This window comes from Drosophila persimilis, unplaced genomic scaffold (assembly GCF_003286085.1).
Source record: "Drosophila persimilis strain 14011-0111.01,24,50 unplaced genomic scaffold, DperRS2 tig00000191-arrow-pilon, whole genome shotgun sequence".
Lineage (NCBI taxonomy): Eukaryota > Metazoa > Arthropoda > Insecta > Diptera > Drosophilidae > Drosophila > Drosophila persimilis.
This window is the reverse complement of record NW_020825298.1, coordinates 7327477-7340933: the sequence shown is the minus strand read 5'-3', so window position 1 is coordinate 7340933 and position 13457 is coordinate 7327477. Positions and strand designations below refer to the sequence as shown.

Sequence of the window (13457 nt, the reverse complement as noted above, 5' to 3'; positions counted from 1 at the left end):
ATAAAACGGAGGCGCCGAAACTTTTTCCGGATTAAATAGAATCCTACGGTTCTTTTGCATGCACCTTCCGCTGCTCCCTCTACGTCTGCCTCTGCTCCTACCCTAGCCCGCTGCCGGCGACTCGAATTCCTCCTTGTACTTATACATACATACTCGTACATACATACATATGTACACTCATAAGAAAAGCCAGGCGTCGCCGTCGACGTTAACAGAGCAAAACAAGCGCGCGTTAGCTGCTGCTGCTGCTTCTTCTGCTGCTTTCAAAATAACTCTAGGATACACAAAAAGACATCCTGTGGCCTCGAATATGTGTTTGTGTGTCTGGGTGTATGTGTGTGTGTGTGTGAAGCACACAAAGGTGAAACTTTTGCCAGGAAGAACTCCTTGTTGTTGTAGCTGTCGCTACCACCGCTAGTCTGCAGTCGCTGCTCTGCCGCCGCTACTTTGACGCTGCCGAGGAATGTTGATAGCTCCGAAGTACAAAGCGTTTGCCTGACAAATTAACGATGGATGGCTGGGCAAACGAATGGAAACGAAACGAAGGGAAAATGCACGAGAAATGCGTATAAAAATATATTTTGGTCATAAATTAAATGATTTGCACACTGTAGCCGGGCGACGAGACGGGTTTAACGGGAACGGGCGGACAGCACGCGCGCAAAACTAACGAAGCGGGTCAGCAGCAGCATAAAACAGCAGCAGAGGCAGTAGCAGCAGCATACATAGTACACACGAATACATAAGCAGCGCAGCATATTTGCGTGTGTGGGTGCGTCGCAAGGGACGTGTATTAATGCCGCCGCACTAAGCGCGCAAAAACCGACAGATACACGAGCATTTAACACCCAAAAAATGCGTGGCGCATGCTGAAAAGAGAGCACAGCCCCTGCTGCCCCTCAAAAAAGAACTGTTGAAACGGCACATGGATATTACACCATGCATTTTTTTGATTATTCTTCAATTTCACTATTATTACGGTTATTTCTTCTTTTTTTGTTTGTGTGTATTTCACATACTCCTTTGGATTTAAGCAAAAATGATTTCAATTTTATTGTTAGGCACACTGGTTCAACTGGAATCTCCTGCTGCTGCCACACATAAGCGGAGTGCGCGTAAGCTCACGTTTAACTCAACTGAGGAGGACTTTTTCTATGCTCTGCGAGCAGGATTTAGACCTGGCATAACTGGGTGTAAAACTTAGGGTCATCCCCTTCGGAGACTAAAAGTTGTTTTCGCCAGGATCTCTCTCTCTCTCGCCCGCTCTCTCTCTCGCTCTCTGAGCTTTGCGCATGTGAATGGTACATTCGTACAAGGTGGTAACACTCATCGAACGACCTCTGTTAGCGGGACATAATTTGAGTATCATAGTGCCTGTCCTTACCCAATATAGATATAGCATGGTTGTTGTTTTTGCCGTTGCAAAAGCTTGAGTCGCATATAACTGTTTTTTAAAAACGACATTTACTCCATTAAACCATGGATTTTTTTTAATATCCAGGAAGGAATATGTGTGAAAATTGTACGTAACTATTCAAAAAAATTAAGAAAAACTATTTTAGTATTTTAATTCAAACCCATTTCCTTAAACCTTTATAATAATTACGTTGTTACTTCGCTGGGCCGTAAGGGACTTAGCCGCGGAGATGAATCGGATAACCGATTCGTTTAGTCAATTACGTTCAGTCGTTGAAAACCTAACAAGGTATCTTCCGCTCCCAAACAAATATTATTTGCATATGCAAATTATACGTTCATTCGATCTAGACAATGAGTGAAGAACATTTAACTATTTTTTAGGATTTACTTAAGTTAAAAATGTACATACATGCGTTTTAATGGTATACATGGTTAAGTTAAATAAAGGCCGTCAAAACTGCAACGCAACAACATCAGTCCGGCTTGACACATTAACAATTAGGCGGCAACAGGCGGATGTTTGTTTATATATAAAAATAGTTATATATTTTATCTCACAATTTGCAATGTCACTATGTACTTGATAGCTATACAAATGCTCTCCACGGCAAACTCGTTGAAATGTGGGGGGCTAAGGTTGATCAGAAAGTAGCATGGCTCCGTATGAAGTACACATCGTACTCCTTTTCAATCCATTTGATCAGCTTGTCCACGTACTTGATCACCGTGGCCTTGTCAACCACCGGCTCGAAGACGGCGTACAGCTCGTACGTACCCGTCGCCCAGGCCAACACTACTTCGCGCTCCTTCACCTCGTAGATAAGCTTCAACGGCCGGGAGCTGTTGTGGATGCGATGCAGCAGACCGCAGTAAATCGCCTCGAGGCGCTCCAACTCTTGCAGCGACTTGTACGGATGCCTGAGCATGGGACACAGCAGCTGGGCGGTCGCCTTGGGCTTGTACAGGAAGTGTCGCAGCTCGGGAATGCCCAAGACCTGCTGATACAGTTTAGCATTGAACGGCTGCTGAAGTTCCTCGTTGATGGCTTCCAGGCAGTGGCTTCGGCGCAGCTTCTCGGTGATCTTGGCCTTGGCCTCGGCCAGCGTGAAAAATGCATCCCGATCCACTGAGAGCAGCAGCAAGCAGGCCTGGCAGTCGTCGGCCAGATAAGAGACATGGGCATGCAGATACCCGTTCATGTCGAACTTGGGAAGGCAGATGGGTGACCAGTTCTCGGAGCTCTTGAAGGACTCCGAGCACTCGACCAGATTAAAAATCAGGCGCAGATCTGCGGGATGAATCGAGTACTTCTTCATGCGCACCAATGCAATCAGCTTATTATTGGCTATCAGCACGGCAAACACCAGATTTTTGATCTTCGAGCAGTTGCTCTGTATGGCGCCGGTTATCTGCGACCGAACTGTCGTCGACAGCGGGAAGACGCGGATAGAGTTGGTCAAAAATGTGAAGATGTTGTTGGACACTGCAAACGAAAGACAGAGATATTAAGGGGATAGTAGATCACTGGATCCTATGTGGATCGAGCCTCACCGCGAGCACTGCTGCTGTCGTTGGCCAGAAGATTGAAGAACAGCCGCTCGCTACCGGAGAGCAGACGACGGAGATCGAAGTTCTTGCGCTTCTCGAATATCTTCGTCATGTGTGAGTAGGTCAGTATGGATAGGATCTGATTGTAGACATCCCTAGAATTTAAATCCGAATCATCAGTTGTGGCCTTCGCTTAAATTCTAGTGAATCACTCACCCCAGTTGCAGATGCAACTGCTGCACACTCATGTTGGTGCGCGTTGCGGCCACCAGGATGAGCGAGCTGCGCTGCATGAAGGCGAACTTGATGCCGCCCGCATGTATGGACGTGATGGCATCCTGTCCGAGCTGCACGAAACTGACCAGGGCCTGAATGACTCCAAAGAGGGTGACCAGCTTGTCCTCGTTGCCGTGGAGCGAAAAGATCGGCTTGCCCGCCTCGCTGAGTATAAAGATGTGCTTCTTCCGTCCGCGCCACACGCTGTCGTGTTGATAGTCGTGCTGGTCGTCGTCCAAGACGGCGCAGCTGCTGCTGCTATCCTCCGTCTTGGCGCTGGTGGAAGTACTTAGGGCTAGGGATTCCACGGATGCGGCCAGGCCCTTGGACTTTCCTGGCTCCGGGCTGATGGTGCTGGTGGAGCTAGCATTTGGCCCCAGTCCGTCACGTAGCGCAGAGATAATACTATGTTTCTGTTGGTCAGCCTCTTGATCGTGATCCGCCTCCTCGTACAAATTGCTGTCCACATCGCTGGGATCCGGCTCGCCCTCTGCATCCAGGTACTCGCAGGTGCTGTTCGTATCCGATACGGCCAGGCTGGGGGACGTCTGCTGAATTTCCATGTTGCTTTGCTAATAGATATTTAAAAATCCAATCATTGCTATTCTTTGGCAAAGAAAAGTTTACAGCTTAATCAGCGAGATGCAGCGAGAAACAGCTGATCCGTGTCGCAGTAAAAAAAAGTACATATTAAATTGTGGAATACACAACACTAGACAACAGCTGTTCTGTGGGACTCGCAAAAGGGCAAGAAGAAGATTGGTTATGAAAACACGAGCCGCGTTAAAATGTTGAGAAAAACACTTTGCAACTGTAAGTAGTTAATGAAAACTTTGGTGAAAATTACTTTTAAATGATTCTGGTCCGTAGTGCCCCGCTTTAGTCAGCTATGCGGCCTTCCGCGACGGCTTCAGAGCACACAGGCAGAGGCAGCGCCAGCAATTACAACCACAGTATCCGCGGATGCCGAGCCCGAAGACATTGCCGTGATAGAGCAGCGGATTCTGAAGCATCCGGACTACTTCCAGGTGCACAACCTGTTCACCGTGCGAGACCTGTTCAATGCACGCGTGCACTATGGCCACAAAGAGGGATCCCTGGACGACCGCATGCGTCCGTACCTGTATGGTAATCGCCTGGGTCATTTGATCTTCGATTTAGACAAGACAGCCGTGCATTTGCGGGATGCCCTTAACTTTGTGGCTCACATAGCCTTCCGTGATGGAATCATATTGTTCTTCAATCGCAACGCCCTCAATGCCCACCTGGTCGAGCAAAAGGCCTTGGAGGCCGGCGAGTTCTCGCACACGCGCTTTTGGCGGGGCGGCATCTTCACCAACGCCAATGTGCAGTTCGATGCGGTTACCCGCCTGCCAGATCTCTGCATTTTCCTGAATACCCAAAACAATGTGATGTCCCAGCACACGGCAGTGAGGGATGCGGCCAAGATGGCCATACCCACAGTCGGCATTGTGGACAGCAATTGCAATCCAAATCTGATCACCTATCCGGTGCCCGGCAACGACGATTCCCCAGCCGCCGTGGAGCTCTACTGCAATCTCTTCAAGGAGGCCATCCTGAGGGGAAAACGCAAGCGTCGCGAGCTCCTGGGCCTTCCTCCCTTGGACGAAACCCAGCCGAGGCGCAGTCGCAATAAAAATACCACAACCAAGAGCAATTAGTTTTAGGATGAGATTTTGTTACATTTATCTGAATACAAATACTGCTGCTGTCGGGGCAGTGACCCGTGTATCTACCCGCCGACCTTGTGTACTCTCCTGGGGTTATCCTCTCGGGTCTTATCCGGTGCCGTGTTCGTATCGAAGTTGCCGTCGCAATCGGTGGTGGTGCGGTGCGGTGCCAATCGGTTAACTAGGTAAAGCCCTCGCTCCAGCTCACTGGCTGGCAACTGTTCTAGGGGGGCAGCACCATGTCGCCCTTCACGAAGCTATTGCTGTAGTTGCTGTAATATGAGGAGTTCGGCCTGCTCGTGTTGGATACCATTCCAAACGAATTACTGCTGCTAATGGCGCTGCCGCTGTTGTAGTTGTTTTCCCGCTGCTGATGTTGTGAATTATATTGTCCCATGGGCATTGTCTGCGGCTGGGACTGCACCTGCGACTGGGAATCCATCGGAAAGCCGCCCTTGATCGCCCGGCCAGTGGCTACGAATGGCTTCTTGGGCTCACTGTCCAGCTGCTGCCCTGGCTGGAATCCATTGCTGGCCTGGCCTTGCCTCTGCTTCGATTTGTCCCAAAAACTCGGCGTGCCCTGGCGACGCACATAGACCTGGGTCTTGTCGGAATCATTGCTTTTCTGATTGTCCTGCTGCACCCAGCGCTCGGCATGCTTGATGGTCAGCATTGCCTTGTGGGCGCCAATGTACTCCTCGGCCTTTTGCAGCCGCTCCAATTGCTGTTCGTCGAGTTCCTCGCGCGGCAGCTTGCCCAGTCGCTGTACAGTTCTCTTCCAGTTGTGGAATTCGCGATTCTTGAACGGCTTCATCGCCTGGCGATACTCTTTCCACTGACGCTGACGATCCTCTTTCGTGCCAGGCGGCGAATCTTCGAGGGGCAGAGGTGCCTCCGGTTTTTGTATCCACTGTCCGTTGATTTGAATAAAGGCACCGCTTCGCTTCTTTTTCGTTGGCTGTCCGCCGTTCGATGTGGAAGCGTCCTTGTTGACGTTGGCGTTGCTGTTAGTGTCACCATCAGATGGCGGAGGCGGCGGCGGCGGGGGTGGCGGAGGCATCAGGTACGTATCCTTGGCCACGTTTTTGCTGTTGCTGTTTAGCTTGTACTTCTTGTTGGGTGTCTGGTTGGTGCGGTTCTGCCGCTGGCCCTTATCCTTGGGCACAAGGTTCCAGAGACTAGGGCACTTGGGCATTGGCGGCTGGATGGGCGGTCGATGATTGGGCGACATCATGTCATCCCAAAAAGGAGGTGGTTGCAGTGGCCCTTGAATGTTGCCATTATTTCGGCGCGCTCCAGGTCCAGGGCCTGGTCCACCTGGCCCACCCATGCCCATTACCATGTTTCCCATATTGCAGTTGGGCATATTGGGTGGTGGGGGGCCGTTGCAAGGACCCGATCCGAAATTACTTCCAAACCCCAGACCCATTGACATCAACTGCAAGGGCAGCGGTGGCGGTCGACTGAGCGGTGGAATATTGTTTCTGTCCTGGTGGTTGCTCCATTGGTTCACATTTCCACTGTTGAAGTTTCTGTTGTCGTTCTGGGACCATTGTTTACGTCCGCTGCTGTTGTTTCGCTGTGTTGCATCTGGCCTGAGGGCTTCCTTGCATTTTTTCCAGTCCAAGAATGACATTGTCAACGATTTTGATGCATCAAAATCAGCAGCATCATCATTCTCGTTGTTTTTCGATCTCTTCTGTCCAGAATCTTCCTCCGTAACGTCGTTTTTAGACATTTTTGGAGTTCAAATTTTCTTTCTCTGAAAATGAACAAAAAAAATTTTCTCTAAATATTTAGTAGTACCGTGTGACCCTCAGAAATATACCAAAATATACTGTTTCGTTTCCAAAATATACCGTTAATATACTGACGAATTCAAGTTCTACAAGCAGCATAATTTTTTAATCAATAACAGCACTGGTAACCTGCAATAGTGTTGCGAAAGCATATTTTGTTAACAGCTGTTCTACCCCCGCGCCCGCGCACCGTTTTAAATAAAAACATTGGATAATTTACGGACACAACCATGCTGAATCTTTCTCTGGTGCTGCGGGTGCAGACCTCCAGGCATCTGGCGACTGCAGCCACAGCCACGGTAGCAGTGAAAATAAAGCCGAGGGTAGAGAAGGCGCGGGATAAACCAAAGCCGCTAATCACATGTGGTCGGACGCAGTTCAATCTGATGCAACACGAGCGGGCGGATGCGAAGTTCGGGACATTGGCCCTAGCGTCCAAGGGATGGCTGCACAATAAGTCGAAGGGCGACCACTTCACCCTGAACGCCAGCGTCAGTGGGGAGCAGCTGCAGCAGGAGATGCAGAGCACGACGGGCATCCTAGACAGTGGCCAACTGGCGCTCCACCCGAAGCTACTAGAAAACCTGCAGAATGAACTCGGCATCAAGATGCTTACGGGAATACAGGTCAAGGGCTTGCCAATTGTCCACGGCAACTCCCATGCCCTGATTGCTGCCGAAACGGGGTGCGGCAAAACACTGACATACATGCTGCCCATCCTGGACAGACTGCTGAAGCGGGAGATCACAGAGCGAAGCTTCAACACGCCGCGAGCCTTGATACTGACGCCGGGCCGCGAGCTGGCCACGCAGATTGCCCAGGTGGCCGAGAACCTCTGCCAGGGCACAGATCTCAAGGTGAAGGCTCTGCTGGGCGGCAGGTGCGTCGTGTGTATTACTAATTACCTAATTAGTATGTAACGTAATGTTTTTCACCTCTTCCGGTAGCACCAAGCAACTGATGATGAACCCGGAATTCCAAGAGGTTGATGTTTTGGTGGCGACGCTGGGTGCTCTCAGCAAGCTGGTGACAACGGGCATCTACCGCATGGAGCAGGTGCGCCATGTGGTACTGGACGAGGCAGACACACTGCTGGACGACAGCTTCACTGACAAACTAACGTACTTTCTTAGGAGATTCCCCGTATGTTGGCGCTAATCCTTTTACGCAGGTTGTAAATCATATCTTATTTCCACTACAGTTCCACATGGTCCAAAGGCAGGATGCCCGGACATTGGGCACTCAGCTTGTCCTGGCCTCGGCCACAATGCCAACAAACATTCGCGAGATTCTGGAGCGCGTCATCGACGTGGACACCATTCAGGAGGTAGTAAGTCCGCATCTGCACCACCTGATGCCGCATGTCACGCAGAAATTCCTGCGCATGCCAAAGGCGGATCGGCCGGGCCATCTGCTGACCCTAGTAAAGCAGGATCTGGCCAAACGTCGCCCCATCATCGTGTTTAGCAACAAATCGGCCACCAGCGACTATGTGTCCATCTTCCTGAATAACAGCGGCGTAAACTGCCTCAATCTGAACGGCGACATGCTCATGAAGATCCGCCTGGGCCGCTTCGAGCAGTTTCAAAGCGGCCACTGCGACGTGCTCTCCACCACAGACGTGGGCAGTCGTGGTCTGGACACCACGAGGGCGCGTCATGTCGTGAACTTTGACTTTCCCCTGCACGTCTCCGACTACATCCATCGCTGTGGCCGCATCGGGCGAGTGGGAAACACGGACAAGTCGCTGGTCTCCAACTTCGTCTCCTCCCGCCGCGAGATCGATGTTGTCCAGAGAATAGAGCATGCGGCCCGCACCGGTGGACTGCTGCCGGATGTCAATGCCAACATTGCGAATATCATCAAGAAACGATTAATGGCCGAAATGAAGGCGGCGGGCATGTCGCTGCCACCCCAGGCCCAAGAAGAGCCCTTTTAGTTTTATCTGTTTTGTTGAGAATAAAATGTGTTTTTAAACGCCAATCTTCTAGATTATATTACCAGGTGATTCGGCCTCCGAACAGTATTCATCTGAAGTACATTTATCATCAGGAACTGCAGTCCAGGCAGGAATTAACTTGATAATAAATACGTATTTATTTCGTGACTTTTGACTTAATATTAGAGGGTTTGCGATTGAGATCCCCACAGAATACAGGACCCTGAGATACAGATCGATTCGTGGTGTTCCTGAATCCGATTCAGATCCTAAGGTAGTGATACCCACTGGTGGGCACCTCTCGTCTCACATTTGTCAGCGGCTTGAAGAGCTTGCGTCTGGCGATGAGTATGTCAGAGTTGCTGCCACTGCCACTGCCCCCGTTGATGGTTGATGGCGAATCCATTGCCTGTGGTCGGGGCAATGCCTTGGCATTGAGCAGCATGGGACGGCATCCCGCGAACTTGAAGCGGATGCTGCCGGAGCAGTTGTGCCGAAGATTCGGCAGTTGTAGTTCTGGAAAGGCTTCCCTTAGTGTAGGCTTCGGCTTGAGCGCCTTGCTCGGATCGTCGCCGTGACACATGGCCGCTGCCAAGGTGCTCCACTCCAGCCGACGTACACCGGGTGTCGCCTCGATTCGGTAGACTGGTGCCTTGGCCCGCACATAGCGTCGGGTCACGAGCTCCTCGTATGCACCTATAATACACGAGCTTTAGTATGGCGGATGGGGTATGGTATGCGTGTTCTACTTACAGGCATAGTGAACCATAAACGGCTGCAGCTTGGAAGCCCCACAGCCGTGCTCCAGCCACTCGTACAGGTATATATCGTCGCTTCCCTCGAGAAAGACGGCAGCCGGTGCCAGGTCCTGCCACAGGCTATCCGGTATCACATCTGCATTCAGTTTGTAGATGTAAGGAATAAACTCACGGAACGCGTACGCCCCCAGGGCGATGAGTCCACGCACTGCTCGGCTGATGTACTGGAAATCTAAAGGAGATCCGAAATATTATATTTAGAGTCGGATCCGGGCACAAGGACAACGCACCCCTCTCGCTGCACACGTCGCGACCCGCGAAGAATCTGACCAGCCGCCGCTTGATCAGGAAGAGGCACTCGGCATGGAGGTAGCCGCTCTGGGAGGCTAGCTGGCCAATCGTTTCGCAAACTTCGTCCACGAGCCCGTTTCCAACGGGACTGGCGAAATAGCTGGACAGATGCTGGGGCTCCGGCTTAGCGTCATTAGTGTCGTCGTCGTGTTTGATCTTATATATGGTCTGCTGCTGCTGCTGCGCAGCATCGCTGGGAAACGCAGCTTGTTCCTGTGGCTGTGGCTGCTGCTGCTCCTGAGGTTCCTGCTTGCACACATCCATTCCTGGGTCGGGGAATTGTTCTGGCTTTATTTTGAGCGGCTCCTCAAGCTCCATTTGGACTGTGTTTTCGCTGGCCTCCGGAGGCGCCTTTATAGTTTCGTAGGGCGCCATCAGCTGGCTGACGAGCACTTCGGCCAGGTGGAAGTACTCCTGGCGACAGGCGTTTTGGTTTGCCTGCGAATTGTAGTTACAGGCGCGGAGCAGCCGCCAGCAACGTCGGCTCAGTTGTTCTTGCTGCTTGAAAGCCAGTAGCTGAAGCATCTTGCTGACTATGACACGATAGATGGAACCCATTAATGGCGTCTGAACGGCGAAGGCTAGCGCCGAGGACTGGGTCTTCTTGTCGGCAAATAGAGCAGCTAGAGAGAATTTCAAGATTAAAGTTATTTTAACGAAAATTGTGGTGCAGCAGAACCAACCTGTAACCAGACTCTGGACAGACTGCTTCAGATGCTCCGTATGCTTGTCCTCCACGGGGCACAAACTGTGAAAGTCTGCGTCGTCTGGCAGGCTAAGGCTAATCTCCTTCTGGAACTCGTCCCGCAGCTCGAAAATCTTATCCGAGTGATAGTAGTAGCTTCCGTCGTAGTCAATGCGATCCCAGTCGCTGTCCATGGCGCCCAGCATGGGGGGTACATCGGCATCTTTGAGCACCTCATTGACTAGATCGTAGGTCACCACTCCGCCCGAGTGGCGCGAGTATATCTTCACGTTCTGCAATATGGAGAATGATTATTAATGAGACATACGGCTGGAATGGACATAACATACATTGATTAGTTCCCAGACTTTGTAGGATGCATCCTCGGCAAGCCGGGCGCACACGTCCTGGGACAACTCCACGTCCGTTTGGTCGTGCTGTTCCCAGAAGATCTTTATGCTGCGAGGGTCGAAGCCTGCGTAGCTTTTGTGATGACTCTGGAAACAATAGAAAAGTGAGCTTCGGCAAGGGAATCACTAGGCGTAACAATAACAAACCATTCGACTGGTGTTGCCCGAGGCCTCAGCTGCAGAGACACCTGACACTCCGTGTCCTCCGCCGGCCACCGCAAAGGAGGCATCGAACATGTTGTAGTTGGCATGGCTAGAAGTCGGTGTTGTGGGTGTCGTTACCAAATGTACATGGGTGGGCGTGGCGGGCAGACTGCCCACCCCCACTCCTACGCCCACAGCCGATCCCGGGCCAGAAGCCGAGATTTTGCTTCCTCCCACCTCCAACTTTGTGGACTTGGAGCGGGACTTTGTGGACTTCTTGCTGACCTTGCTGTGCGATGACTTGTTCAGCTCTGGGTCTGGGTTGGCGGCACCAGGGGTTTTCATTGTGTCCTCGGGATCAGCTCTACGGATCAATTTAAATATTAACCATTTGATCGGCGGAAAAATAAACAACTCGCTGGAGATGCAGTGTGTGCGAAATATACCGAAATATACCGTCTTATTTTCAAAATATACCGTAAATATACTGAAGAATTCATAGTCTTTTATACATATTCCCCGCTTTGCAACACTAACAAACTGTTGATTTGATTTATTTATTACTCCACTTTTATTCTCCATTAACAAGACACTCTGGTGACATCCAATAGCCATGGCAGAAGCCGCTAACGTGCGCCAGAATCTGCAGAATGTGCCGTCGATCTTTGAAATATCAGCGGCGGAGACGCTGGACAACCTGATATACCCGGCGCTGAGTAAAATCTTCGACTACTTTGGCCTGCGGCTGGACTTTAAACTCTGGGGCAACCTGCGAGTGCGGGAGGAGCTGTCGCCGCTGCTAACCTGGATCCTGCAGTACCTCTACCTGCGGAACCGCGCCTCCTCCTTCGGCGAGAGCTTCTACGGACTGCAGCGCACAGCCACTGGGACGGGAGAGCTCTTGACTCGACACCAACAGTTCACCTCCGCCACATTGCTGACCTTCCTGCCGTACATAGAGCGCAAGCTGCGGTCCCGCAGCGCCCAGCACGAAGACACCTACGCATGGGAGTCCTACCTAATCAATCTGTTTCATGCCTACAACGCTTCAAAGGCGGTTCACACATTCGCATACCTCATCAAAAAGGCATCCAGCCATTCGCCGCTGTTCCGTGCCATGCGCCTCACGCTGCGATACCCGAGTGAGCCGCCTCAGGAGGACAAGTGGACTTACATATTCCTGAAAATGCTGGAGGTGCTGGCCTTCTTCCTGCAGTTCATCCAGTGGTGGTACTCCAACGATCAACGCCGCAAGGTCGGCGGCACGCTGCAGAACCCCGAGGCCATGCAAAAGCGAGATCTTCCCGAGGAGGTGAAGCAGACGCTGCCCCAGATAGGCAAGTGCCCCATCTGCCTGCTTCCCCTGCAAACACCAACAGCGTGCTCCGTTTCGGGCTATGTTTTCTGCTGGAAGTGCATCATCAGCCACATGAAGGAGCACGGCACATGTCCGGTGACGAGCTATCCCATCAGTCTGGACGACCTCGTGCGCATTTACGAAACGTAGCGTAGCCATAAGTCTGAGTGTTTATTTTGTTATAGAGAATATTTGTTAAATACATCTGAATCAGAATTCGCTGAGGAAGAAGCCCAGCCGCTGGTCGTGGCAGATGTGGACGTTGTAGAAGTCAAAGTAGTTGGAGAAGGACATGAATAGGTAAACGGTGCAAATGTTGACAAACTCGGAGATGCCAAACACAGAATAGGCTGCAAAGATTCAACGGATTAGTAGTTGACTCAGCACGACGTCTGCCCTGGGCCACACTCACCAAAGGGAAAGCAGAACTCCTCGTGAAGAAAGTAGCAGAGCCACGTGACTGGAACAGAGGCGAAGTAGGTGACGAACAGCTTGCGCTTCAGCCAATCGCCCAGCTGTTCCGGGGACTCTTTGCCGTCGCAGATATAGTACTTGTGGCAAAGAAAAGATCCGGCCATTAAGATGGCCCCACAAACGAAGAGGGAGATGGCTATCGCCCTGTGAAGCGTCGAATCGCCATCGATGTTCGGATAGATGCCCCACAGCAAGATGGTTATTACCATCAGGAAGATGAACAGAGCCACTAGGTAGCCAAAGGAGCGCACCTGGCGCGGAAGAGTTCGTCGATAGTAGCGAAAGTAGAGCCAGCCGGTGAGTAGACCAAACGGCAGGGTCGTGACGCAGGTTACCCGCCAGCCGATGTACTGGGATTTGGCCACTGCCGACAAGGATGGAAACACGTTCAGTCTTGTGCACTTGGTGTGCGTGGTCACCTCATAGTCTGTCAGGATAGCTATTAAGAGGTAGAACATTATGGAGATCGCTGAAAACGCGTGGGCAGCAGCGAGCAAAGGGCCCATACGAATGCGGACGCGGCTCTTGGTCTGCACATCTTTCACGGAAGTAGGCAGCTCTAGAATCTGGGGCATGGCGTTGTCGTAAATAAAACTATCAAATGCA

General features: G+C 51.3%; 7 protein-coding genes across 7 annotated transcripts; 3 read left to right on the top strand and 4 right to left on the bottom strand.

Moving 5' to 3' along the window:
- Positions 1 to 1790: 1790 nt before the first annotated feature.
- Positions 1791 to 3849, bottom strand: LOC6588698 (vacuolar fusion protein MON1 homolog A). Its single transcript, XM_002014997.2, has 3 exons — positions 3184 to 3849; positions 2971 to 3122; positions 1791 to 2902 (listed from the first exon to the last, which is right to left on the bottom strand). The coding sequence occupies exons 1-3, from the start codon at positions 3804 to 3806 to the stop codon at positions 2061 to 2063; spliced, it is 1617 nt and encodes a 538-aa protein (XP_002015033.1). The 5' UTR covers positions 3807 to 3849; the 3' UTR covers positions 1791 to 2060.
- A 134-nt stretch (positions 3850 to 3983) lies between these two features.
- On the top strand, positions 3984 to 4995 carry LOC6589101 (28S ribosomal protein S2, mitochondrial). The gene is made up of 2 exons (XM_002014998.2): positions 3984 to 4056; positions 4114 to 4995. Exons 1-2 carry the CDS (start codon positions 4032 to 4034, stop codon positions 4923 to 4925), a joined length of 837 nt encoding a protein of 278 aa, XP_002015034.1. The 5' UTR covers positions 3984 to 4031; the 3' UTR covers positions 4926 to 4995.
- LOC6589102 (splicing factor, arginine/serine-rich 15) lies at positions 4922 to 6685 on the bottom strand. Its single transcript, XM_002014999.2, has one exon. It carries the CDS (start codon positions 6670 to 6672, stop codon positions 5158 to 5160), a length of 1515 nt encoding a protein of 504 aa, XP_002015035.1. The 5' UTR covers positions 6673 to 6685; the 3' UTR covers positions 4922 to 5157.
- Positions 6686 to 6898: 213 nt separating this feature from the next.
- LOC6589103 (probable ATP-dependent RNA helicase DDX28) lies at positions 6899 to 8716 on the top strand. The gene is made up of 3 exons (XM_002015000.2): positions 6899 to 7613; positions 7681 to 7876; positions 7935 to 8716. The coding sequence occupies exons 1-3, from the start codon at positions 6964 to 6966 to the stop codon at positions 8670 to 8672; spliced, it is 1584 nt and encodes a 527-aa protein (XP_002015036.1). The 5' UTR covers positions 6899 to 6963; the 3' UTR covers positions 8673 to 8716.
- Positions 8717 to 8806: 90 nt separating this feature from the next.
- LOC6589104 lies at positions 8807 to 11431 on the bottom strand. The gene is made up of 6 exons (XM_026988846.1): positions 11024 to 11431; positions 10817 to 10963; positions 10465 to 10759; positions 9721 to 10404; positions 9426 to 9662; positions 8807 to 9368 (listed from the first exon to the last, which is right to left on the bottom strand). Exons 1-6 carry the CDS (start codon positions 11363 to 11365, stop codon positions 8935 to 8937), a joined length of 2139 nt encoding a protein of 712 aa, XP_026844647.1. The 5' UTR covers positions 11366 to 11431; the 3' UTR covers positions 8807 to 8934.
- Positions 11432 to 11598: 167 nt separating this feature from the next.
- LOC6589105 (peroxisome assembly protein 12) lies at positions 11599 to 12596 on the top strand. Its single transcript, XM_002015002.2, has one exon. The coding sequence runs from the start codon at positions 11634 to 11636 to the stop codon at positions 12525 to 12527; it is 894 nt and encodes a 297-aa protein (XP_002015038.1). The 5' UTR covers positions 11599 to 11633; the 3' UTR covers positions 12528 to 12596.
- Positions 12530 to 13440, bottom strand: LOC6589106 (post-GPI attachment to proteins factor 2). The gene is made up of 2 exons (XM_002015003.2): positions 12790 to 13440; positions 12530 to 12727 (listed from the first exon to the last, which is right to left on the bottom strand). The coding sequence occupies exons 1-2, from the start codon at positions 13424 to 13426 to the stop codon at positions 12588 to 12590; spliced, it is 777 nt and encodes a 258-aa protein (XP_002015039.1). The 5' UTR covers positions 13427 to 13440; the 3' UTR covers positions 12530 to 12587.
- Positions 13441 to 13457: the final 17 nt, after the last annotated feature.

What these genes read in the sequence shown, in the direction of transcription:
- LOC6588698 (XM_002014997.2), bottom strand. Translation starts at nt 3,806, where the DNA reads ATGGAAATTCAGCAGACGTCCCCCAGCCTGGCCGTATCGGATACGAAC. An exon ending in CAGTTGCATCTGCAACTGGG is followed by an intron (nt 3,123 to 3,183) that starts GTGAGTGATTCA and finishes TTTAAATTCTAG; the next exon opens with GGATGTCTACAATCAGATCC. An exon ending in CGACAGCAGCAGTGCTCGCG is followed by an intron (nt 2,903 to 2,970) that starts GTGAGGCTCGAT and finishes TTTCGTTTGCAG; the next exon opens with TGTCCAACAACATCTTCACA.
- LOC6589105 (XM_002015002.2), top strand. Translation starts at nt 11,634, where the DNA reads ATGGCAGAAGCCGCTAACGTGCGCCAGAATCTGCAGAATGTGCCGTCG.
- LOC6589104 (XM_026988846.1), bottom strand. Translation starts at nt 11,365, where the DNA reads ATGAAAACCCCTGGTGCCGCCAACCCAGACCCAGAGCTGAACAAGTCA. An exon ending in AAGTCTGGGAACTAATCAAT is followed by an intron (nt 10,760 to 10,816) that starts GTATGTTATGTC and finishes TCCATATTGCAG; the next exon opens with AACGTGAAGATATACTCGCG. An exon ending in TGTCCAGAGTCTGGTTACAG is followed by an intron (nt 10,405 to 10,464) that starts GTTGGTTCTGCT and finishes AATTCTCTCTAG; the next exon opens with CTGCTCTATTTGCCGACAAG.
- LOC6589106 (XM_002015003.2), bottom strand. Translation starts at nt 13,426, where the DNA reads ATGCCCCAGATTCTAGAGCTGCCTACTTCCGTGAAAGATGTGCAGACC. An exon ending in GGAGTTCTGCTTTCCCTTTG is followed by an intron (nt 12,728 to 12,789) that starts GTGAGTGTGGCC and finishes GAATCTTTGCAG; the next exon opens with CCTATTCTGTGTTTGGCATC.
- LOC6589102 (XM_002014999.2), bottom strand. Translation starts at nt 6,672, where the DNA reads ATGTCTAAAAACGACGTTACGGAGGAAGATTCTGGACAGAAGAGATCG.
- LOC6589103 (XM_002015000.2), top strand. Translation starts at nt 6,964, where the DNA reads ATGCTGAATCTTTCTCTGGTGCTGCGGGTGCAGACCTCCAGGCATCTG. An exon ending in AAGGCTCTGCTGGGCGGCAG is followed by an intron (nt 7,614 to 7,680) that starts GTGCGTCGTGTG and finishes CTCTTCCGGTAG; the next exon opens with CACCAAGCAACTGATGATGA. An exon ending in ACTTTCTTAGGAGATTCCCC is followed by an intron (nt 7,877 to 7,934) that starts GTATGTTGGCGC and finishes TTTCCACTACAG; the next exon opens with TTCCACATGGTCCAAAGGCA.
- LOC6589101 (XM_002014998.2), top strand. Translation starts at nt 4,032, where the DNA reads ATGTTGAGAAAAACACTTTGCAACT. An exon ending in GAGAAAAACACTTTGCAACT is followed by an intron (nt 4,057 to 4,113) that starts GTAAGTAGTTAA and finishes TCTGGTCCGTAG; the next exon opens with TGCCCCGCTTTAGTCAGCTA.